The sequence below is a fragment of the Leptonychotes weddellii genome, chromosome 5 (genome assembly GCF_054177405.1).
Source record: "Leptonychotes weddellii isolate Sample4059 chromosome 5, ASM5417740v2, whole genome shotgun sequence".
Taxonomy (NCBI): domain Eukaryota; kingdom Metazoa; phylum Chordata; class Mammalia; order Carnivora; family Phocidae; genus Leptonychotes; species Leptonychotes weddellii.
In genome coordinates, this window is record NC_138373.1 from 76,496,231 (window position 1) to 76,522,490 (window position 26,260).

The following is a 26,260-nucleotide window of genomic DNA, read 5'->3' on the forward strand; positions in this document are numbered from 1 at the left end:
GCTCAGTTTTTCCAGACAGAAATTGCCCTGGGAATAATGCCATTGAATTCAACATTAAGGAATTTAAAAATGAATTGCAGATGACTTCTACCCAAGGTTCTTCTACATACAAATAAAGTCCGGGTGGGATCTACAACAAAACGCTCCCTTTGTAGAATATATTTTTAAAAATCCAGCCCTGTTTGTATATTCAGGTGGGTCCTGTTTTAGGAAGATGTGCAATTTTGTAGACTCTTAAAAAGAGATTAACTAAGCAGTAAATTTCACATTAAAAAGGAATTTTAAAAACAGACTCCCTTGGTGCTTTTATATCACATAAAAGAACATGTTAGTGAGTTAAAAATGTCAGTTACATAAATTAAAATATATATGCAATACTATAATTTGTATATTTTCTTTACCTGTGTTTTATGCCTTTTTTATGGATAGCTTCCTCTGTATCTGCTTACAGCATGTACTCCATTATGCTACAGTAATTGGACAATACAGATATGACTGAAATCCCTACCAGTTTAGTTTATCTTGAACCCTATGATGATGCAATTATCTCAAGAGCTTGGGACTATAATCACGTGAAAGTCCTGTTGAAATGAAAAATTTTGTCCGACCCCAAATGAAAGAATTTATGTGTAAAATAAAGTGTGAATATATCTCCTATCAAATGTCAAACTTTTACACGTGAATGGTTTTCTCTAAGAACATATAAAAGTCAATAAAATCCTCTTACTTTTCACATTAAAAAAAAAAAGCCTACCTGGATGACTCAACCTGTTGGCAATCTGGTGCAACTTTTGCAAACCCAGACTGAATTTAACCACTTACTGAATGTGGTTCAAGTTCTAATAGTTCCACCATCTTTAGAAAAATCCAGAAAGATATCCAGTGGCATTTCCAAAGTGCAGTTGGTGTTCTTTGAGTGATGGGTGAGATCAATATTGGAAATTCGTCATTCAACTCACCTCCCAAATCTGATAATTGGACCATCACTGTAATCCAATTCCACTAATTTTCTTGAGACTTTCTTGAAGGCAGTTCCAGGAAAGGCATTCTAATAATTTTGTCAGCAATAGATGCATCCTTGTGCTTCCTGAGTCTTCCATGATGAAGTCCTTTGAATAAATAAGTTCTGATACATGTTAAAATGTAAACTTAATTCTAACTCATCTATCTGTGAAGAGCAGCAAATATGATTTCCCATAGGAGACCAACAGCTTAAAACTGGCCTGAGCCATGAAGACATTTTCAACGACTGCAAGGAGAAGTCTTTATAGAGACCTCAAGCATGTCTTCTTAGAAGTCAAGGTCTTCACGATTGTCCCTGTTGAATGTTAATTGAGAAGCACCTTCTTTACATGAAAAATACAGAGGCTTTTGTACCAAAGGAAGCACAAATAGATTTTCGAATTTATTGCTCATTAATTCTGTGCTTTTAAAATAGATGATTAGGCTTAATCTGAGGAAGAGGCTATAGAAGTATCCTCTTTACCATCTGAGCTTGAGGGGAAAAAAGAAAACCTCATTCTGCTATAACTTAAGGGCTTGGTGTGTGACAACCCGGGTCCTTATGTCATCAGAGAAAATTTCTGGGAAAAGGTAGATTTGGAACTGATTGTGGAAAGAGGAAAAAGAAGGATAACAAGGCATGAATCTGGCCAATCTGAAGTAGATATAATCCTAGGAAAAAGGTTCATTTGTTTAAAAGAAGAGAGAAAGAATAATGGTAGAGAGAGTGAGAAAATTTTAGCCTCACCAGACCACAGCTTGAAATAAGGCATGATATCTGCAAGGCCTTTTAAGTTTATGGGGAGAGCATGAAATTTAATGTGGAGGGAAACAAATTTTTGGTGGTCTTTAGGATCAGGAAAAAATCATCAAGATGAAGGATATGTTAACTCTATAGGTATTTTATTAGCATCATGCTCTAACTGAGTTAACCAGCCACATTACTCCAGGAAGATATTTTATTTTTTTTTTAAGATTTTATTTCTTTAGGGCGCCTGGGTGGCTCAGTTGGTTAAGCGACTGCCTTCGGCTCAGGTCATGATCCTGGAGTCCCGGGATCGAGTCCCACATCGGGCTCCCTGCTCGGCAGGGAGTCTGCTTCTCCCTCTGACCCTCTCATGCTCTATCTCATTCTCTGTCTCAAATAAATAAATAAAATCTTTAAAAAAAAAAAAAAAGATTTTATTTCTTTATTAGAGAGAGAGAGGGAGGGAGGGAGAGAGAAAGAGAGCACGAGCAGGGGGAGGAGCAGAGGGAGAAGCAGACTCCCTGCTGAGCAGGGAGCTTGACTTGGGGCCTGATCTCAGGACCCTGAGACTATGACCTGAGCCAAAGGCAGACACTTAACTTATTGAGCCACCCAGGCGCCCCACCAAGGAGATATTTTATAATAACGGTTTTCACCAATACCCTTCTTTTTGGATAAATAAATAAAAATCAGAAGAGGATTATCTAAAATACTTAAGAGAATTAGCGCCTCTCCAATTATACAACCCAGGACATATAAGTAAATGAGTTTAAATCTTCAAATAATACTTGTTGAATTGAGTAATTGAGTACAATATGCTCATCACAAATAGTTTTATCTATTCTTTTAAGTGGTTCCTTATGGATCTTGACTTAGAAGGCTATTGGGGTTTTTAGCTTTATGTGAATTGCTGCATAAACTTCAAAGAAATGAAATTGTATTTTCATTGAAATATTCTTTAACTTCACAAAATCATATTTTTCTGGATTAATTTCTCCTGTGTTGGTCACTCATGGTACATGCTATGCCTTGCGGCCTAGAGGATAATACCCTGCCCGCAGCTTCTCGCTGAGGGAGCAGACGTATGTGACCAAGTCTGTACCCCATGACCAAGCCAGGCATAGCCGAATGGACCAAAGGTGGGGACGGGACCCCCGGGCAGTCGGTCCAGAGGCTGATTGTAAATTAAGAGGGCCACTTCCAGAGAGCTCCCAGTCAGAAGCAGTGATGATCAGCTGGACCATTCAGGCTCCCTCTCAGGAATCTGAATATGACACATGGGGAGAGAACCAGTCAGCTGGTAGTGGGTGGGTACGTGAAAATACCTCAAAAGGAAATTGAGACAGTGAGGAAAGTGTCAGAATGGCTGAGGAGAATTGCAGGGCTGGGGTGGGGACAACATGCTCCTACCAACACTTGACAGTATTCCATCTCCATGAGGCTGGCTGGGTGGCTGTTCTGGTTCCCAGAGAGAGTTTTGTCTCCCTGCTGCCATATGATGTAACCTTTCAATACAACTCCATTCTGGAAACAGCCTGAATGAGACACTTGCCACCTTATAATCCCCCCAAATCTAATTACTACGTAGTCCAAAATTTGGTACAAAGAGGTTCAATTTTACCTTTACTAATATTAAGAAAAACAATTTTGGGAAGCAATATTGGCCATCATCTATGGTTTTCATGGGTTTACTAAAATGTGTCAGCCAACTCAACAGAAACATTTCCTGCCTGCAACACAACACAACACAACACAATTATGTTGAAGGTATTACTGTCATCATTTTGGGATTAAAAACTAGGAAGATCAGTGATGACGATTTTCTTCCAGAGCAGATGTAAGTTTCCATGGCTTGTTTTCCCTCTCAAGTTGGGTTCTTTATGTGGTTTGTTAAATAATATGCCACCTAATAGATAGGTCAGAGTCTTAATGTTTAAACCTTCTCCTTCAATTTTGTATTACCAATAAGGGCAGAAGGTCAAACTCTTTGGCCATTTACCTACATACTGGTTTGTTCTGAGAACATTGCTCAGAGCACAGATTTCAAAAAGGAGGAGCTGAGTGTAGCAGAAAAAATATGAAATGTTGGAGCATTGTGTAGGGGTTGAGAGAACACTTGAACAGTAGCTGGGGATCTGGATTCTAGTCAATTCTGCCACTAGCATGCCATATGCTGGCCAAATCTCTCCTCATCTGTAAAATGAGGGAGCTGTGTTCCTGAAATTCTCTGCACTGTGTTATCTCCCCCAGAAAAAAAACACAAGTTCCACCAAAGCAGCATTGTCTGCCTTATTTGCTTAGGGCTCAATCCTAGAACAGCTCCTGGTACCTCGTGGGTGCTTGGGAAATGCTTGGTGGTATCGAGCAATTCATGCTGCATGTTGCTCATAAAAAAGGCTTTTTTTTTTTTTCCCATGTATGGAGTCTTAGCTATTTTTCAGATTGCTTTCACATAGGAGGCACTCAACAGTCACTGGTCTGAACTATCACATTTGGTTCTCAGGGGGTCCACACCGTACTTGTTAATACAGAAATATAGGCATGGAGAAGCCTCGTTGAATGGGAAGAGGAGTGGCCTAGGAGTTGGAAGACCAGGACTACCACTAACTACTGTGTGAGACTTTGGGCAAGTCATTCCATTTCTCTAAGGTCCCGTTTTCTTATCTGTAAGGTGAGAGGGTTGAATTAGACCCTAAGAACCCCTCTGGTGGCACACCTCTAACTCTGGTCCTGTTATACCTGTTATGTACAAAACATGGGTAGTGAGAACAGATGGATCCATTGGGAAGGATGTGGCACTGCAGAAGGGATGAAAGCAGAGTAATTAGTGCAGAGGCATCAGTTCACTGGAAACATCAAGACAGGCAGACTCCGCTTTTTATATGCACCATCTAAAATCGTTTATGAGCATCAACTAGGGTGGCTCTTCTTTTGCTGTTATTGGTTCATCAAAGCAGGTCACTGACCTCAGCCACATCTGCTGGCATGGAGTGCTGAAACCACGGGAGAAGCCCTACCAGCTTGCAAGCCATGGAATGTCTGTGTTATTTAAAATGCCCAATCGAGAGGAGCCTTGGTGGCTCAGTTGGTTAAGCGGGTGCTTTCGGCTCAGGTCACGATCCCAGAGTCCTGGGATGGAGCCCCACGTCGGACTCCCTGCTCAGTGGGGACTCTGCTTCTCCCTCTGCCTCCCCCTCCTCCTGCTTGTGCTCTCTCTCTGTCAAATAAATAAATAAAATCTCAAAAAAAAAATGCCCAATCATGGGGATCTGAAGATTTTACTATAACTTCTATCACAAATTCTGGGTCAATCATATTTAGGGGCCCTTTATAAAAAATGATCACAGAAGTAATCCAGGAGTAAGTTGCTACTAACCTCTATATTTTGTCACAGTAACATGACCCTAATTTTTTCAGACCAAAGTCTTTCGGCCCCATTAGTAAGAGGTGCCAATGTGTTCTCACATTGCTAAGGAAGGGAGTCTTTCAATTGCACAAAAGAAGAAAGAGACACATAGTCACGGTAGGGTGGCCAGCAAGACTGTAATTATGCTTGAGAGGGTAGTCTTCTGATGAAGGGTCCAGATGGATGGCAAGGGCTAGGAAGCAGAGAAGGAAGGATGAGCTGGTGCTTTGTTGGCAACATGACTCTGGGCTCCCCTGCGACCCATCATTGCTACATGAGGATGTTCGTCTGGGTTTCTACTATGCATGTTTCCTGTGGACTTTACATTTCTGCATCTTGCTGGACGCTTGGTTTATCCAGTGGGTTGAAACACTCTTGTGTGGGATCAACAGTCTGGAAAAGAAGAAAGGCCATTGTCAATTTTCTGAGCCAACGCAAGGGATGATACTCTCCAAAGCTATGTTTGAAATATCATTTCAACATCACTTAATCCTTTGTTAATAAAAGAAAAGAAATATGGAGGATACCCACATCAAAACTTTTTTTTTTCTACAATCTTCCCTATTAACCAGTAACAAGGATCTTTCTGCAAAATTCTTGAATAGCTGATCACTGGAAATTGAAGTAATCCAAGAAATTCTTGGAGAGGATGATAAAGATTTTCTCATCCTGTTAATGCCCTCCAGAGGATTAATTACAGCAAGTGATATATCTCTGTCCCGGTCTGTGTGCCATCCTTCCAGGAAGAGGCCAAGTCTTAGATAACAGACCAGAGAGATTATTAGCTAGTTAGAGTTGCTTCGTTCGGTTCACTGACCAACCAGTCTGAGCATGACTTTCACCCTCAGATTTTAGTTATGGGGACCAGAATATAAAAATTGTGTCCCAGTGCGATATTTTTGGCTATCTGCATCTGTATGCCCTCAAACCATCAGACGCAAACGCAAGTCTCCTCCAATTCTGCTCAGTTGTGCTCCTTCTGCTTTTGCCTGAAAGGATTAAAATTGGTTACACCCATCAGGTGATGAGGGGGACAGAGCTAGCCCAGTTCTCAGGGGCAGCTTGGGCTGCAGGAGCTAGACTGTGACTCAGAGAGGCAGCCAGCGGGGCTCAGGGGATTCATTTAGACAACTGATAGATACTAAAAACAGATCTGACCTCATACATATTTACAATTCCCTGTTGTCCCCAAGGCAAAAAGCAGTGAGCCTGCTCCTCTTCACATTCACACCAATCTTTCGAGCTGCCTTTTCTTTCCAGCGACATTCACCTGTAGCAGAGTACCTTGTTGATGGCGTGGTGGTGGGCTTAGGAGGGGCTTGGGCAGGGGCAAAGGCAGGACTTGCCTTTATTGTCCTGCGCCGGGACAGATTATATCTGGATGGCTCAATCTCCACATGCTTGTGGGGATGAGCCTGCCCTACCTCTCCTCTCTCAGGTCAGTACAGACATTGGAAATGAAGCCTGACAGCTCTCCTAAGGAAGGAGTACTCGCTCTGTCCCTCCTTGGTGATCATAGATGAGCACATTTACCTGCAGCTGAATGGGGGTACCATATGAAGTTAATGCTACATCCTCCTCAGCTCCATCACTGTCTCGGGCTGAAAGCCAAAGATGGGAAGGGCTGGGTTAGTGTCAGAGATTCACCTGGAAACAGCACACGAGGACTATGAGAAGACCGGAGGGCTTGCAAATAGGCTCTTGACCCTTAAAGAGGAATTCTCAGTTGAGGCTGTTTTTTGTTTTTTTTTTAATCTATGATTTTTTTTTTTTGATTTTATTTATTTGACAGAGAGAAACACAGCGAGAGAGGGAACACAAGCAGCGGGAGTGGGAGAGGGAGAAGCAGGCCTCCCGCGGAGCAGGGAGCCCGATGCGGGGCTCGATCCCAGGACCCTGGGATCATGACCTGAGCCGAAGGCAGATGCTTAACGACTGAGCCACCCAGGCGCCCCTAAATCTATGATTTTAAAAAAGTGTTTTTAAAGCGTCTGAAGAAGGTTGGCTATGGGTAACGTCTGTGTTTTCAGGAGAGGCACATCTGTGGTTAGTGATTGGAGAGGCTGAACATTGGTTATCACCTTCTAGAGAAAGAGCGCTGCTCGTAGCGGGTCAAGGTCTTTGCTCCCGTAGTATTACCTGTGTGACCTTGCGTGCCTCACTGTCCTCCACAGGAAAATAAAAGGCCTTACCTAGATCACCTCTAAAGTCCCTTCAAGCTTGATACTCTGCAAGCTTTGGTTCAGCTTAAAAAAACCAGACATAATAAAAAAGATCCCTAGAGACCATTTTCTCCTGTCATAGAATAATCACATGCACGGTTATTTGTTTAACGTCAGGCTCCCTGACAAGACTGCAGGCTCTATGAAGACAGGAGCCAAGTCTGCTCTAAGGCCAGGCCCTCGTTCCATACATATTCGTTGTTGTTTTTTTTTTTTTTTTAAGATTTTATTTATTTATTTGACAGAGAGAGAGACACAGCGAGAGAGGGAACACAAGCAGGGGGAGTGGGAGAGGGAGAAGCAGGCTTCCCGTGGAGCAGGGAGCCAGATGTGGGGCTCGATCCCAGGACCCTGGGATCATGACCTGAGCCAAAGGCAGACGCTTAACGACTGAGCCACCCAGGCGCCCCTATATTCGTTGTTTGATGGTCACAGATGTGGCCGCGCCCCGAGTGTTCACGCTTAGCGGCTCTCTCACTTGCTAGCCATGTGACCTAGGGCCCTGTTCCTTAACCTTTGGTTGCCTTTGTTTCCTGATGGGAATAAAAGAAGGATAATGATGATCATAATAGTAAATCTTTTCATAGTCTTGTCTTGAAGATTAAGTCAGTCAATACATACAAGGCCCTTTGAATAGGGCGTGATGTACAGAAAACACCATAGTGCTATACTTTGCATATTAACATCCACGGGGGTGCCGGTCTTGTGGTCATAACTGATGCTCTGACATCATCCTCCTACTGGGATTTTTTAGAGGATTGGATCCTGTGAAATATGAAATGCCCTTCCTTCCTTCATGGCAGAATAAACTGAATTCTTGGCTTAACTTTGTTCCTTGAGGCATAATGAGGCTCCTTCACGCTCAGCTCCTTGGTGACCAACATTCATCCAACCTTCTCAGGAGACCAGATCATAAATTAGGGAAGCCTCCTTCTCCAGAATTCTCCAGCACTAGTTGTTGCTCATGGATTTACCAAAAGGCTGACTGTTTCTGTTAATCCTGCAACCACCTCATGGTATGAGATCCGAGTTGAGTAAGGAAGACCTTCCATTTATACAGGGAGGAGGTGGGGACATTATAACCATCATTTAAAAACAAGGAGCCTGAGCTCTTAGAGGTTAAGGAGATTGGTTTGGCCTCAAAGTTGGCAGGAGGCAGATCTGAGCCTCAAAGCCAGGGCACCCAGATTCTGCATTCTTTCTGTTGCCCCCGCTGCCCAATTACCTCACACTCCCTGCATCTTTAGAAATGTTGAATGCTTGCTTTATCTGTCCTCAGACCAAACAAGTCTTGCCCAGACTCACTGTCCTCTTCCCTACTTTATGCCACTTTTCTCTTTGTAACCTGTAGCTCCTGAGGGTGATAAAACAGCAGTTTTTTGATTTGTTCCTGCAAAAGAACAAACAAAAATTACACTGCTTGGGGCCATTGAAATTGGGTTTCTTCTAGGAAGGGGGGGTGCCTTGAAGAAAAAAAAAATACTGAGAATTATCAAAAAAGGCTGTCCAGCAAAAGCTAGTATTTGTGGGGCACCTGGATGGCTCAGTAGGTTGAGCGTCTGCCTACAGCTCAGGTCATGATCCCAGGGTCCTGGGGTCGAGTCCCTTGTTGGACTCCCTGCTCAGCGGGGAGTCTGCTTCTCCCTCTGCCCCTCCCCCTGCTCATGCTCTCTGTCTCTTTCAAATAAATAAATTAAAAAATTCCTTTACATATATATATATATAACCTGGCATTTGCTATAATGAAAATAACCTGATGGACCTAAGTTTGCAAGAACATTCTCTTGGTTCACATCATTTTATAGTTATTGACCCCCGTTTACACTGCATAGACTTGTTATTTTTGTCTTAATACCTTCAAAAAGAATCATACTAGCTTTGTCTGTATACCTTCAAACAATGGACAGAAAAAAACGCCCATAGCAATGTGATAGTTTAAAATATACATGGGTCTTGCTTTTAGCAAATTTGACATAACAATATCCTAAGTACACTAAAGCAGATAAAGTAAGCGATAATCCGAACAGGAGCTTTCCCTCCGTAAAAAAAGAGAATTGTGGGGGCACCTGAGTGGCTCAGTCGTTAAGCGTCTGCCTTCGGCTCAGGTCATGGTTCCAGGGTCCTGGGATGGAGCCCTGCATCGGGCTCCCTGCTCAGTGGGAAGCCCGCTTCTCCCTCTCTTACTCCCCCTGCTTGTGTTCCCTCTCTCACTGTGTCTCTCTCTGTCAAATAAATAAAATCTTAAAAAAAAAAAAAAGAGAATTGTGGCTGATATTCCATATTTAAGATCTCCACAAATTATATTGCATTTAGAATTCTCAGTTAAAAAGGCAACTGATTTTTTAAAAAGTGCAATCAATCATACACCTGTACCTCTGGAACAAATAATACATTATATGTTAAAAAAAAAAAAAGAAAAGAAGAAGATAGCAGGAGTGGAAGAATGAAGGGGGGGAAATCGGAGGGGGAGACAAACCATGAGAGACGATGGACTCTGAAAAACAAACTGAGGGTTCTAGAGGGGAGGGGGGTGGGGGGATGGGTTAGCCTGGTGATGGGTAATAAAGAGGGCACGTACTGAATGGAAAAAAAAAATAGAAAAGTGCAATCAATATACAGCTTTCTAGGAACGCATTTATAATAGAGGGCAAAGAATATTTATGCCTATTTGTTTGGGGTCCTGTAGGAACATCCCTGAATGCATTTTCATTCTCCACCCTGATGTTTTTAAATCTAGGAATTAAGTCCATAAGCCACTTCAGGGAGATGAAGCCTAATCTTCTTCTGAAAGACTCACAGGGAAATGGAGTCCTTAATCCCCTTTGCAGATCTATTTCAGTGTTTACCAACTCTTATTTTCACTTTTAATCTAAATCCTTCATGCTTTGGTTTGAGTTATTTCTACATGTTGTCTTTAGCTGGAAACAGAAGGCAACAGGACAACAGCTTCTTCGAGAGAGGTCTTCATACTTGTGAAATTCCCTGCTAAACTCCACTTGTCTTACTCTTTCAGATGAATAATTCTGGTCCCACAACCCAGTGGTAAATCAAATAATTATGTGACCGGAGTCACAACTACAAGCGGTATTCATCAGAAGAGTCACATGACAAATGCATGCCTCATGGACTCGAACAAAATGTCATGTTTCGGTACAGAATTTAGAGAGAGAACTTGAATAGTCTATGATGAAGGCACATTACAAACTACCACCTGTTTCACTGTCTTAACCTTTCCACATCGGTTGGATGTTATAACTCTTTAATTATCTTTGTGGTTCTCCCTTAGCCTCCCCAAGTTCCCCACACTTCTCACTGGCGGATCCCAGAACTGCAATGGGTATTCTCCTTGGAGACTGACCAATGCCGAGTACAACAGCCTGATTGTTCTTGCGGACCACATGTCTGTTGATACGGTACTGTGACTGTTTTTTGAGCCAATGAAAACAAAGACAGTGGTAAGCTGCTTTCCTCTTGCCAGCTTGTGACCTACAGGACACACTTAGGGTTTTACAGGTTCCTGTTATCACACTCTACTTGTCTGGCTCTTATCTATCTTGTGTTGTATGTTTTTCCGAGCTTGGTGTAATCCTGTATTTTGTACTGAGTGTTAATCATTCTTCTAATTTTTTTTTAAAGATTTTATTTATTTATTTGACAGAGAGAGACATCGCGAGAGAGGGAACACAAGCAGGGGGAGTGGGAGAGGGAGAAGCAGGCTTCCCGCTGAGCAGGGAGCCCGATGTGGGGCTCGATCCCAGGACGCTGGGATCACGACCCGAGCCCAAGACAGATGCTTAACGAATGAGCCACCCAGGCGCCCCCATTCTTCTAATTTTTAATATTTGCATTTTCCCAGATAACTTAAGTTCTGATTCTGTTATCCAAGTTTAAGTTTCTGGTTATTCTGCCCGATTTGGAGAGCGATCTGTATGTTCTTTACTCATTATTGATTTTTTTTTTAGTAAAACATCTAACTACATTGACAATGACTGTCACTGGCAGGCCATTTCCTGCTCAGAAATGGGTTTTCTAACCATGCACGAGCAACAAGGATAGCACCAGGAAACGTGCTTTTGCATGCCCTTGCTCTGCCACCAAGACATTCCTGAGAACACTTGAAACACTTGTGTTCGGGGGTATGGAATATTGATTGTTACAAATCCTGGTATGTTTGGGGTATTATAAAACTCTGAGAACTCCTCTCTCTCTTTCTCTCTGACTTTTCTTTCCTGGAAACATACGACAACAATAAAACAGACACAAGGAGTTTTATCCTATCTGATGATGAGAACTTTGAGAAGTAGTTTCTGGGATCGACTCTGCAATTCTGCCACAAACCTTAGTGATCTGATGATAAACCATCAACAAGCAAAGAAAAACTGTTATAGGAAGGATGTAGAGCGTCAATTTCCGACTCTCTGTCAACTGCACTGAAAAGAATTAATGGATGCATCTATCTGAACAGCATTTAATTTGAATGTGTAATTAGCCATCGACTACAGCTCAGCAACGTGTATGCACTTAAAGGGAAGGCTTCTATTAATTTTTTTGAGCCTGGTGAACATTATGTGTGCTATACAATATATAAAATAACATAATTTTTGCACATTAGAAATAAATTGTGAGGAATCAGATGCCTATTAAGACATAAAAATTGATGTAAAACTATGATATTGGGTTATGAATAATAGGCCAGATGTTTCAGAAAGGAATGAATGTGTTTTGACATATTTCTAGATAACCAGAATTAGCCACTATTTCCCCCAGGTTGTTAGGGTCCAAGCATTTTTGTTGTCATGGTTAATGTATTTTATTCATTAGCAAAGTATAGTCAGGTGGCTTGGTCTTACATAACGATAAAAATCCGACCAGAAATTTTTATGAAAATGTCACATAAGTGAGTTGCTTTATTTCTATTAATGATGACACATCTGAACCTTTATTAGAATTCTGATTCAATGGCTCTTCCTGTCACTTTTTGTAAACCTTGAAGGCTTTCAAGCAGTGAATGGTTTGAAAAGTAGAAATCCAGAAGTTATTGGGCTTTGTGATGTTAATGAGGTAATGAGTCCTATGAATCAGTTTATTATGATGTTTGAGCAAATTAACTTCAAGACTTAAATTAAAAAAAAAAAGTCAATCACTGTTGCCGGAATTGACTTGTGCCCTTGATAGCCAAAACATCTGGACTTAGCATCATATGTTACGCAGTTGCATGGTCCAAGCCTAATTTGGGGCTGGTTAACTCACTTTATAGGGGGTGCCTTTCTTTACCCAGCGTGAGCACTCAGAGCCACACCCTCTTTATTTAGGGCTTTTGATTCATTTCTGTCTTGGCCTCTTCCCCACAAATCTCTGTATTTGGAAGCACCGATTTCTCATAAAAGTTTAACATTAATTCTGAGTGTCTTTATCTCCATGCCAGAGCGCTTAAGTCACCCACTTAAATTGTGACCCTTCCCTTATTGCTCCCTCTTGTTTCATCCTGTTTCTTGATTTCTCTCCTGTTTCTCCCACAGGAGAGCCTCCCTGCTCCCCGAGTCCCCTGGGAAAGTACCTCGTGAGAGTTCCTGGTTCTGCACTCTGAAGCTGCATTGATAGGCTGGGGCTGGGCAGGTGTTGCCTGGTAAAGGGCAGTTCTGCTTGCTCGATCTGTAGAGAATGCAGAGCTCGGGTACGATGTACAGCAGCAGGAAAACCCATGCATTGGTGACCAGGGCAATACAGATGACAGGGTCATCCCACTGGGGCTGCCGCTGGAGCTGTGGGTTGCCTCTCAGGAGCATGGAGATCCACACCACCCAGATAATGATGGAGATGAGCACAGTGACGAAGATGAGCCTTCCATGTTGCTTCCAGTTCTCACATGGGCCACAGAAAGTGGCTTTGGAGACAAAGAATGTGAGGGCCATCAGGAAAAGGACATAGACCAGGAGTACAACAAAGTCCACGTTGAGCTGACAGGGTGTCATATGCATAAACATCATACCCCTGGTCATCATGAGAGTCACGTACTCAATGGCAATGATTACCTGCAACAAGCTGACACCAATAGCGATGCACAGAATTGTCGTCCAACAGAAGGAGACTCTACCCCGGACCAGCTTCACCAGGTTGGAGGCATGAGCCAAGAGGCATGAAAAACAGAGAGCAAAGAGAACCCCAAAGAGAAAGTAGCGTACGGGGGCAGTTTGCTGATTGAACTGAGCAATGAAGGCAAATGCGAGGCTAAAGAGTCCCAGCACACCCAGGAGGAAGAGGAACTGAGTGGGGAGAGTATTCCACAGGCTGCTGTCTTGAACCCTTCGCATGAGGAAGAGAAACGCCAAGAGCAGTATAATTGTAACTACTATGCCGATTATTGCCAGGGACTCGAGAACAATGCCCCATGCTCCCTCGTTGTCACAGACGAAATAATAGTCCCCAGTGGACTTGACACAGTCCTCATACATGGTGACTTGTGGGTGGACCTCACGAGAATGGACTTCTGTTTCCCTGCAAAAGAAAAATGAGACAAACTTCTGACTACATCCTTACAGAGGGATGCCTGTTGGCTAGTCCTGTGTGGGCACCATAATGTCTCTCATTCCCAAATATGAAAGAGCCCCAAACTATCAAACCCTTAAAACTCTCCTAGCTCCGTCTTGCCGGGAAAAGCAGAACACTCTGCACTTGAAGATTCCAGATATGTCATCCATTTTCATGTCACAGTCTGTATCAAGGCTTTTTGAAACCCAAGGCAGAATCTTTTTCATAAAATGGGGTGTGTGACAACTTTTGCCTGGTCGACGAGATTCCAGTTATATCAGGCTCCAGAACAAAGGTTGTCAACATTAATGGATCGTTGGATCATTCAAGACACTGCCGCACTGCCCGAAGGAGACAGGCAGATCATTTTTCCTTGTAGTTCTAATGGCTGTTCCTTCTTTTAATCTAAGTCAATCCAACACAACATGTTATTGCTAAATATCTACTCTTTGTTCATCAAAGAATTATACAAAATTATTCCTACCTTCAGATAACTTTTTCAACAGTTGAGCACCAAAATCTATGTCTTCCCTGAGGTTGCCTAGGGAAAAAATCCCACCTATTTGTGAGGAAAAAAGTACCTTGCAACTGAATACTCCTAGCTCGATTCCTCTACAGTTATTTCCAAGCCAGATGGCTGGAGCCATCCAGGTTTATAGCTACGGGCATGGCCCCTTCTTTCTGACTTACCTTCTCTGTGTCCACGCTGGAAGTTGAGGCTCTGCTGGCTGCGAGGTAGTAACTGCCAATGAGTAAGAAGGAGACAATCTCAGCTTCTTTAATCTCTCCCCAAATGGGCGGAAGGAGTGGAGGCCCTCACTCAGGTCCTGCAAGGCCTATAAAAAGAACCGGAAGGTCAGAAAGACACACCTATTCCAGTTTCCCAGCAACTTTTCTACAGAGGTTTCTTTGGTGAGAACAATTATTTTCTATTCTATTGCTGACCAGAGGCACCTTGGCCTTAGGGGGTCCTGAAGGTGCCTTTAGGGAAGACTGCTTCCTCTCCATAGACTCCACTGTGTTTAGGAAGCCTCAAGAGGCCCTCAGTTGGCCTTACATGGGGACACTTCATTCTTCTTCTCACCTACTCCCAAAGAGCCCTCTCTGGAGTCTTCCCTACAGCTCGATTTTCGATTGTGAGAGCCAAAAGAGCATCCGTTCAACAAAGGAATAAGAGTTTTACTGGGCCATAAAGAAGGGTCATGTGCATTAGAAGGGCCAGTAATTGGCAAAATTGTGAGTTAGGGGAAATTTGTCTTCTCTTCTACTCCCTTTCCCTCTGCATTGGGAGTCTTTTCTCAGGCTTTGGCTGCCCATTAAGTGTGGGCCCCTACCTGGACCAGCTCTTCCTGGTAATGCTGAAGGCTTCGGTGTGATTTCCCTTTATCCTTCCTCTCCTCATCCCTGTCAGAACGCACTTGTTCTGGGTTTCATTCCATTGGGGCATCCCTCCCAGGGCCCAAGATAGAACTCACAGTTGAATTTACCAGCTGATATTGGTACAACAAATTCTGTTTCCCCTGCTACAGCGTATAATAGAACACAAAGTCGTGTTCAGCCTATATTGACTGCACCCCCACACTCCCCACCCTAATTTACTCCTTGGTTTTTTTCCTGGATATTTGCATTTTGACAGAAGACTTCCAGATACCCCAAACCAATACCTGTTAGTCTGGTTTCAAGTCACCCCTGTGATCTGGCCTTATCTTTCTCATCCAACATATTTCTTTCAGGTCTCCCGGCCCTATGGTTTATCCAGGTTGGTTTTCCTACTGCATCATAAAGAAACGAAGTTGCCATCTGCTTACCTTCTCTTAGATGTTGTCCATGGCCTGAATTGCCTTTTGCTTTATTCTCACTGATCCCGTTTCCTAACCAAATACTTCCCCTACTTCTAAGATTTAGCTCTTATCTCCTCTGTGAGCTCTCCTGCCTCCCCTGATCTCTGCAGCCCTCACCGATTACCTCCTACCACCACCTCCACCACATGTTGGGTCTGTGCTGTTCACAATTATGGAAACCATATTTTCTGCCCATTTTATTTGCATCAATCAATTTTTAATAAATTAATAAATGAATTAAAATAGTAATAAGTAGTAAATTTACTAATCTATTTTATTTGTATTAGCCTCATCCCCTTGATTCGATTTATAGCTGCTTATGGGGGGAGGGTCAGGTTCCACATTTTATGCCCTCATAGCACCTGGTCCCCAGGGGAGCACCTCCTAGGTGATGGGTGGACTGTTCAGTTGAAAGAAGGAGTCTAAGGACCGAATTCCAGGCCTTGTGAAGGTATGTTTTAGCAGTGTGGTTTTCCAACAGACGCTTTTTAGTGGAAACCACCTGCAAATAAGTCAGGACCTTAACAAACCCCAGACAAATTTATTCTGAAGTGGTGTTCTATCTTTAGAGACTCCTCCACTTTAAAGAGCCATTTTTTTTCCCCTTTGAGGGAAGAATATTTTAGGGAGGAGAGTCCTCTCCTTTACTTGCTTTAGGCATAATTGTGGTTTGTCAGAAGCTGTAAAAGCTAATCTAAGGTTTACATTAAGGGTAAAGAGATTTTCCAAATAGATGATGAAATGTGACATCCATGAGAAATCACTCAAAGAGCCTAGTGAGTGGTTAAACTGCTATCTGTAGAACAGCAGAGGATTTTCCATTTAATTCTTCCAAGAGAACTGTTCTGGTGACCCCTTCCCCCTCCTCCTTCCTTCCAGCTAGTTACTCATGGCCACTCCTCACTGTGGTGATGTTTCCATTTCTGGCATGCTTGTCTTCTACGGAGATTCTTCCTGACCTCCTGATGGCTTGAGGCATGGGGAATTAATGGGTTAATGACCACAAAGCCCTTTGAACACCTTAGATAAAAGAGCTCGTCTCAGGTACTAATTACTGCTCTTCTAAAATCTGGGGTCATGGAATTAACCCATCTGCTGTTAGGCCTTAAATAAACGAGGGTTCCCTTTGCCTACACACATCCATATTACTCACGTCTCTTTTCTTTTGGCTTTTATGCAGCAACAACACACACCAAGCAGCTCAGATTTGGCTTTGATGAATCAAAGTTTATTGATTACAACAAGTCCAATAAAGATGAAAACAAAACAGTCAAGAGGTCAAAAGCCTTTTGCCAAACACCCATTTGTGTTGTCTCCTTCCAGAAACAGAGCTGGAAGGTCACCGAGTCTAACCCTTCCCTCGAGGTCACCTGCTGGAAACAGAGCTGGAAGGTCACCGAGTTTAACCCTTCCACTGGTAATTAATAATAAGGAAGCCAAAATTATGACACGAGGAATTTCATAATACGGAGGCAGAGGCCCAGAGAGAGGAAGGGAGGTACCCAGGGCAGGGAATGTGAGAGGGGCCAGCCAGGGTTGTCTGACTGCTCTCCCATTCTTGCTGCCATCCCAGGCTGCCTTCCTGACCCTTCCATCTCAGGAAGATGAGCCTTGAAAGAGATAAGCACTTAGACATGACATGTGGGTCAGGACCAGAGAGAAGGAAAAAGCGTAGTCTATGAGACAGCATCAGATATTCTGCACCCTGTGAGAAACCCTGTCGCTATCATGACTGGCTGCATGAGGACTGGTTGTGTGATGGGAGCACTTGCTGGCCGGGAATGGGTCATTTGCTCATTTTGCTCACTAGCAACTCCAGGGCTGGCTTCCTGGTGTGCAACCAGTAAGGTTGTTCAGGGACTCCCATGTAAAAGGATCCCATGTTGGGAATTTAAGGCTCTGTGGTCACGATCTTGAAATGCCTAGTTTTGTCTTTGTGAATTTGTGTTTTGAACGTGAAGTCAGATAGGACAATGGAGCATGCACTGGGGGCTCGGGGCCGGGGCTCGGGTACGTTACTGCCTCCCATTCCCTCCCTGCTTCCCTGAGACAGTTTCTCTGTCACCCACTCCCTACTGCCCCTTGGTGCTCTGGGTCACTTGGCTTCCCCATTTCTGCTCCTGTCCTGTGACAGTTGTCACACTCCACTTGCGGTCACCTGTCCCACATGGGTTGAGGTGGTGGGTTGAGGTGTTTGGGCTCTTGGAAAGGGGGAATTGACTTACCCACGTTGAGGCAGGGTGCCACATTTTCATTTTGCCCTGGGCCCTGCAAATTATGTAGCTGGCTTTGGGGATCTCATTAAACTTTCTGATATAAGATGGTTAATTCAATCAACATTATATTGATGTTAACAGTGTACAGTTTAATTGTATATTAATAGAAAGCACAGTTAGTTGTGAAGAACTGCAATGTTTTATCTGGATCAGCAAAGTGTCAAGACTCAACTGAGTATCATTTATGAATGTGCAGGGTAGTTTTTGGAAAAGAAATGATCTGACTTTTTTTTCCAGTTTGTAACTCTTGTAACATTTTAATTGAACTGGTATACATTGCTCTCATATTGGGTTGTTTTATCATCACTAGAAGAAAGCAGACGATGTGAGAAATATAGAGGTATGTCAAGTTTAACAGCTGGATCGGAAGTGTAAACACAATAATATTGAGAACAATGCTGACTAATAACTTTGATTTTATTTGAACTGCATTATAAAAAGGAAAATGTAGATGCAGAACCTTAAATATGAAGATGATTTAAATGGGATAATTAAATATGCAAAGCTTGACGCACCTGGGTGGCTCAGTCATTAAGCATCTGCCTTCGGCTCAGGTCATGATCCCAGGGTCCTGGGATCGAGCCCCGCATCGGGCTCCCTGCTCCATGGGAAGCCTGCTTCTTCCTCTCCCACTCCCCCTGCTTGTGTTCCTTCTCTCACTGTGTCTCTCTCTGTCAAATAAATAAATAAAATCTTAAAAATAAGAAAAGAAAAATACGTACATTGAGCAATAGTTTCTAGGTTGTCAACTACTATTAATGAAAGAGCCTTGTAGTCATCTATTTAGCAATATATTAGGTGGCAAAAAAGCAAATGGGTCCACATAGCCACTAAAAGTTATTCTTCCAGGATGTATGGAACATATGATTTTTGAAAATAAAATGATAAATCAGCTGACAAATTAAAATTTATACCCCTTAGGACAACAGTCTCCTGACTTACTGTGGTTTAACTTCCAATTTTTTGACTATGACGATACAAAAGAGACACCCATTCAGTAGAAACCGAGCTTCGAATTTGAATTTGATGCTATCCCAGGCAACAGTGGGCTGAACGAACCTCTCGTGATGCTGGGCAGTGGCTACCACAGCTCCCGGTCAGCCACGGGATCACGAGGGTAGGCAGTCCATGCACTCAGAACCAGCCTGTACCCATACGACCATTCTGGTTTTCATTTTCAAGAGTATTCAGTAAGTTACCTGAGATATTCAACACTTTATTATAAAATAGGCTTTGTGTTAGATGATTTTGCCCCACTCTATGCTAATGTAAGTATCCTGAGCACATTTGAGATAGACTAGGCTAAGCTATGATGCTCGGCAGCTTAGGTGTATTTTTTAAAAAAGATTTTATTTATTTATTTGAGAGAGAGAGAGTGTGAGTGAGAGAGAGGGGCAGAGGGAGAGGGACAAGTAGACTCTCCACTGAGCAGGGAGCATGACGTGCAGGGTCCATCCCAGGACCCTGGGATCATGACCTGAGTTGAAGGCAGACGCTTAACCGACTGAGCCATCCAGGCGCCCCAGGGTAGGTATATTAAACGCATTTTCAACTTACTATATGTTCAACTTGCAATGGGTTTATTGGGATATAACCCCATTGTAAATCGAGGAAGATCTGTATACCATGATGTCTCATCAAATCTGTACTATTGCAGAACATAGAGAAGCTATGTTTTAACATAATTATAGTCCCATATAAATTTTGTGATTCCACTTGATAAAAGCACTGATGTAAGTTGTCAACACTTTTAGTTAGATCGGGTATGAATGACAAGACAATTTTTTTTTTTTTTTGACAAGACAATTTTGGTGCAGGATTTTTTTGTGTTGTTTAAATTTAATTTTACTTACAACTGGATTAGGTATAGTCTCTGAGTTAAAAAAATATATTGTTGATTCAATATCGTTTAGACTGGAGAAACTGTAAAGGAATTATAGGCTTGGACAACAAATATGACCAGGAACTATGTCAGAATTATTAAAAACTGATTAACAACCATGGTTTATTCATCATGAATCTTTGGCACCTAAAGAAATTTTTCTTGAACCTCGTGGATTTATTGAAATCAAATGAGATGTCAGTTAGCAAAACTTGTAGAAATATTTTGTTCTGATGTTGGAACTAACTATATCTACTTATTATACATGGTAGAATTCCTGGTTGCCATAAGATAAAATATTTAGCAAAGCATGATACATAAACTTAGAAATAAGATTTAGATTTCTTGAATTGGGAAAATATTTCATTTGGCAAATATTTGGGGACATGATACTTGGATAGTCAAAGTGCATATTTGGCTGATTTGGGAGCATTCTTAACTACAATTTTGGAAGAAAACTATATTTTAACATGTCAAGTATACTCAAGGATTCCAAAAGACATGGAAGTTTTAAAAGATCGCTGTCATTATGTGACATTCCTCCCATCAAGAAATGGGATTGAACTCCCCTCCACTTGAATCTTGGCTGACTCTCTTATAACCAGTAAAATATGGTGGAAGTGAGGATGTATGAATTCTGAGGCTGGGTCAAAATGCGACTTGGCAGCTTTGGTCCCTTGGAATACTCAGTCTCCCGATGACTTCTCCTGAGACACAGCTGTGAAGCTCTGAGAATCCCAAGCCACATAAGAGAGACCACATGTAGGTTTGCTGGTCAACAACACCAGCTGAGTCCAGTCTTCCAGCTGTTCACGCCAAAACACCAGACATGGGAATGGAAAAGCCATTTGGGAAATGGATCCTCTTGTTCCAGGTGTTCAACTGAAACTTCACAGAACAGAATTTATGTACATGTCTATAAGAAGAATTATTTGCATTGCTATGAGTTTTCTACAAGTTCATATTTATTTCTACAGAGTTCTAAAAGAGCCAAGTCAGTCAGTACTGGGTGAGGAAAGCCACTTGAAGGCAAAGGTGACATTGGCAATTACTACTGAGTGGATTTGCAGAATCAAGTATGAGTTAACAAGTTTAGAGAGATCTGCAGTAGTAAAGTTGGGTTTTTTTTTGACCGACTTGCCAATGTGCTGTTTTCCTGTTTTTCATTTCTAGAGGTGAATACCTACCTCCTTACCCATTGAATGGTCAAATGACCAAAAATTAGCATCTGGAAGAGAGCAGGGTACTTAGCAAGATAGCAAATATTGGCTTAGTTAATAATAGAAGTGATGAATATCTCTGGAAAATTTGTGGACAACATGAATGCCTGCCTATATGATAAATGTAACTTTAATAAACTGTTAGATTTTAATAGAAGGCTCTGTATAACCCACTGATAAAAATGTCCTAGTGACAGGTCAGCTTTTTTCTGTAGTAGAAATACAGATAATATTTTTCAAGGTTGGTGCATGCCAGTTTCGCATATACCCTCTAAATATTGTTCTATCCTCAAGCTTTGAAGTGCACTGAAACTTCATTCAGTGCTCCAAACAAAAACTGACATGTTTTACTTGGGCGGGTAGATGGGGGCCTACGAACCTAGTCAAAGCCAAAGAATCCCTATAGGGATCAGAGATACCAGCATTCCATTGAAAAGATGTTCATCCCAAAGTCTTTAAATTTTCCTTATAAATGTAATAATTCTAGCTACTGGATGTTCCCAACATTATTGCAACACATAGAAGAGAACACTACAAAATCAGGTTGAATGAAATAAAATAAGAGATATTGTTACACTTCATTTTTCTTTCAAAGTCCCAACCCTTCCTTTATAGAGGAAAATCTGAAGCTTGAAAGAAAAACATTTGAATAAAAGATGCATTTGCTTTACACTGAATCTGAGTCAATAACTCCGAATCAATAATTGAATTAACCTTGGTGAACAGAAAAGAGAATAAATAATTGTATTTAATTCTGATACTGAAAATGATTAAAAGACATTATGTTTATTATTTAGATTGAGATTAAGAAAAATTTCTAGCGCTAAATAGAGAGTATTACTATATTACCAATCACAGCAATCTATTTGGGTGAATTTTTAGGGTTTTCAACTTTGATTGGATTTAAAAAGGCAAAGAACCAGGTTCAAAGGGTATACTAGTTTCTTCAAATGGGCACTGGCCTGGAATCCGACTTGGGTTTGGATATCAGCTATGAATTAGCTCTCTGATCTTGGACAGAGAAACTTAGGTAAGTTTCTCTGAACTTACACAAATGTTTCCTCTTCCCTGTGGGTATATATACATAGATAAAAAACATCAGTGATTTTTGTGATAATTTGGTGTGGGCTGGGTTAAAGCGTTTTGAAAGCAAAGTGATGGTATAAACTACATGGAAGTTAAAATAAGACCGTCAACCTAGGAATACTAGTAATTTTAAAGGACTTTCATACCTGAATTATCAACATGTAAACTATTACGTTAAATTCAAATGTTAGGTCTACGGAATAAGGTAGCCCATTTATTTACTTCTAGAACCTCTATCTCGAAATATATTACAGTGTTCATTCATTCATTTGCTCATTCGTTCTTCTAGTGACTTCTTTTGAGGGTCTATTTTGCACCAACTGTAACAGCTAATGAGACCTAGGACCTGGTGTCTGTATTCAGGTTGCTTACACATGGGGGTGGGTGGAGAGTGAGCGGATAATGGAAACATCAGGTATTCAGTAAGTAATCTGTGGGTACACCAGAAGGGATGATCAGGGAAGACCTGTCAGAAGAAGAGATGTCTAAGCCAAGCTAAGCTATGTGAAATGAGGGGTCGGAGTGCTCCTGATGGAGGAAACAGCCTGCCTGCGCAGTGGTCAAGGTCAGGAATGGCAAGTAGGTGGAGGTGGTGGTGCAGGGCATGAATGGGTGAGAGAGGAGGAGGGGTCCAGGGCCTTGCATTTTAAAGGGTATAGATATTATTCTGAGGGTAATTTTATTTATTGTGATAAGGAAAATCTGTGTCCTAAGATGGCCGACCGAGCCAGTGAGAGTCCCAGTCCTTGACCCGGGAGTCTTCCAGGTTCTTCTCCCTGCCCCGCTTCATGCACGCGCCAAAAGTGCCAAGTATGCCGAAGTAGAAGTGTATAAATTGCCCCCTTTGTTTGCTCGGGGCTCAGACCTTTGGAGACCACTCTCCTCCGAGCCCACCGGCGTTAAACAAACCTCCTATCCTCCAAGATTTCTGGGGGCCGCTTGGTTCTTCCATCGGGCGATCCAGTCCAGGTTCTGTAACAATTGCATTTAAGCTTTATATTGCACTACACTTAATATAATTCATTTATTCCCCTTAATATAATCATTTATTCCCCTACCCAACACATGTATTTCCCGTGTCAAAAGAAGACAGACATGCTTCCCGCCTCGATGAGCTTGCAGTTTGGTGGAAGAGCAGACAGGAAAACAGCAAATACAAAATACACATATTTCCTGATTGTGGAAAGTACTAAAAAAGGTGCTGTAATAGGGAATAATGGAGTGGGGTGCCTCTGTTAGGTGGGTTAGGAGGCCCTTCGGAGAAGGCAACACTGAAGCAGAAACCCCGGGGGAGGGGAAAGAGCCAGCCACGGCCATGGGGAGCAGGAGGAAGAGCAGTCCAGGCAGACAGGTGAAGAGGGGCAGGATCCTGAAGGTGCCAACGAGTGTGGAGGAGTGCCTGAGGAATGGAAAGAAGACCACCGTGTCTGCAGCAAAGGATGAGAGTGGAACAGGAAGTGAGCATCAGATGGGGCAGGGCTTGGGACCCAGGGCTAAGGGGCAGTCAGCCGGGAAGGGGTGCCGCCCAGTGGGGCTGTCAAAGGTCGGTCTGGTTGTAGACCGTCTAACCTGCTGAGATGCTGGGGGCATGGGAGAGTGGATCGGAGAGGATCGGCATAGGAAGCAGGAGGCCATCTGGAGTCCAGGCGAGATGTGATGGTGGCTCTTAGTTTCCTAGGTCCGGGGGCTGGTCCATGAGATTCAAGGGACACTGTGGCAGTGGAATCTGTCTTGCTGGTGGTTGAGAGACAGAGAAGGAAGGAAAACTGGACCCCTGAAGCCCCCAACCTGCTTCACCAGCCCCTCCCACCCCTCAGTTTATAGCAAATCATCCTTCTAATTGCTCAAATGAAAAACCTTGGCGTCATCTTGACTTTTTCTTTCTGCGCCATACACAGTTTCATGGAAGATCCTGTTGGTTTTACCGTGAAGATAGATACGGACTCTGGTCACTTCTCACCACTTCAGTGTCACAGGCCGGCCCCCGTCACCATCACCCCTGTCTGCAGGGCTGCAGGGAGAGACCTAGCTGGCCGTTTGCTTCTGCTCTTATCCCCACCCCACCCCACCCCACCCCCAAGCCTGGGCCTCTTACAGGATATAATCAGCCCAGCAGCCAGAGGGATCCTTTCCAAGGCTGGCTTTGATTATGTCTCTCCTCAGCTTAAAATCCTGCGATGGGCTTCTCCCTTTCGTACAGAGGAAAAGCCCAAGCTTTCAAGTGGCCTCTAAGGCTTCAGATGACCTGCCTTTCTCGTTACCTCTCTGACCTCACCTTCTGTGCTCTCGCCTTTGCTGTTCCAGCCCCTCTGGCCCACCAGCTGTTCCTTGGTCACACAGGCTCACCCTGTCTCAGGGCTTTGCACTGGCTCTTTCCTCTGCCTAGAATGTGCTTCCCCCAGATAGTCACACGGCTAACTCGCTCGCTGTCTCTCGTCTTTGCTCTCCATGGGGCCTTTGCACACTTGTAAAAACCTCACACCATCCTCCAACACTGCCAATTTTCTTATCCTGCTCTACCTTCTAATTTTGCCATAGCATTTATTACTTTCTAAAATATAAGGTAGTAAATGATTTATTAATGTCTACCGCTATATTCCCCGGCTCCACAAAGACAAGGATCTTTGTTTTGGCCACTTATGAACCCCATCACCCACAGCCGTGCTTGGCATATAGTGGGGGCTCGATAACTATTTGTGAAATGAATGAACGATGAGAGGGATCAGGAATGCGTTAAGCCAGAGAGTAGAGCCTAACACAGTAAACACAGGCTAAAGCATGGTTAATAGGGAAGACTCAGAGGCAGGGGGTCAGCAAAACCTGTGTCGTCCCCCCAGATGGTCACTCTTGGCCAGGCTTGGCTAGAGACCCTGTGGGTGTGTGCTCCAGGAGAGTGTCTCCACCCTTCCCCACCAACCCCTCCATTCTCTGTAAGAGAAGTTGGGAAACAACTGGGTAACTGATCAAGTTAAAATAGGGGCTTTCTAAGAAGGAGAATGGCCTTGTTGACAAGAGGAACATTCTGATCTCAGATGATAGCCACATGGGATAGGAAGAAGCTGCTCCAGGACCACCCAGCAACCAAGGAAGACTTGTCTCTCCCCAGGATGATTTCCAGGTCTTTACCTCGAGCTAGTAGGCAGATGGTGTGCTATTTAGGGAGATGAGGAGGACAGAGGGAGGAAAAGGTTTTGGGGACCAAGAGTTCAGTTTCAGACATGTCAAGACCGAGGTACCTGTGAATTGCGTGTGTGAATGTCAAGTAGTTTGTTGATAAATGCAATCTGGAGCTTATAGATTTCTTTTTGCTTTTTCGTACTTTTCTTTATGTACCAGCTTCCTGTTGGCACCAAGCTGGGTGACAGACAGGGAGACAGGGAAACAGGGAGCCAGGGAGCCAGGGGGCCCCTCCACCCTCAATTTCCAGCTGTCTCAGCAACTGCGTGAATTAGGAAGCACATTCTTTCATTTCTTCATCCTGCAATCAGACACGGGGCTTTTGCTAAGAACTGGTATTCTGCTGGGAGCTGGGAGTACAAGAACGAATAACACTAAATATCAGCACTCAAGAAATCACATCTCCTTGGTGAGATATGCTGACAAATATTGAGATTTATGTTCTCTACAGTGCCACTTGAAGAATAAATGAATACATCTGCCTCCTTTCCTACCAGAAAAAAGACCCCTAACGAGGGCGGGTCTTATCAATGACCTATTAACCCCTATAAGTGATTATTTCAAAGGTTTTTTTATGTCTTTGTGTCACTGAGCGGGGGGCGGGGGGCTGTTCAGTGTTTGTCTCAGCAATGGACCCATTTCTTACTTCCACATGCCTGCAGGGACACATTTTGGAAGGAGATGGGATGGATGCGTACAGAAGTTAAGTCAGAGGATGGGTTGGGATTGAATACTTGGGAGTCACCAGCACATGGATGGTCACAGAAGGCACGGGTATGATCTGTGACATCGTGGATGGGCTCACCTTGGGAGGGTGTGCAGAGTGATGTGATGCGGCAGGAAGAAGGTAGAGGATACCCCCCCCCCCCCCC

The 26,260-nt window shown here is 43.1% G+C and overlaps 1 protein-coding gene across 1 annotated transcript; it reads right to left on the minus strand.

Annotated features, from left to right (window-relative positions):
• Nucleotides 1-5,203: 5,203 nt before the first annotated feature.
• On the minus strand, nucleotides 5,204-13,830 carry GPRC5D (G protein-coupled receptor class C group 5 member D). The gene is made up of 3 exons (XM_006749103.3): nucleotides 12,936-13,830; nucleotides 6,690-6,757; nucleotides 5,204-5,549 (listed from the first exon to the last, which is right to left on the minus strand). The coding sequence occupies exons 1-3, from the start codon at nucleotides 13,828-13,830 to the stop codon at nucleotides 5,478-5,480; spliced, it is 1,035 nt and encodes a 344-aa protein (XP_006749166.2). The 3' UTR covers nucleotides 5,204-5,477.
• Nucleotides 13,831-26,260: the final 12,430 nt, after the last annotated feature.

Coding starts and splice junctions, on each gene's coding strand:
- GPRC5D (XM_006749103.3), bottom strand. CDS start 13,830: ATGTATGAGGACTGTGTCAAGTCCACTGGGGACTATTATTTCGTCTGT. Junction 6,758..12,935: donor GAACCAGGAACTCTCACGAG/GTACTTTCCCAG, acceptor TTTGGCTTTCAG/CCCGAGACAGTGATGGAGCT. Junction 5,550..6,689: donor GTACCCCCATTCAGCTGCAG/GTAAATGTGCTC, acceptor CTTCTTTTCCAG/ACTGTTGATCCCACACAAGA.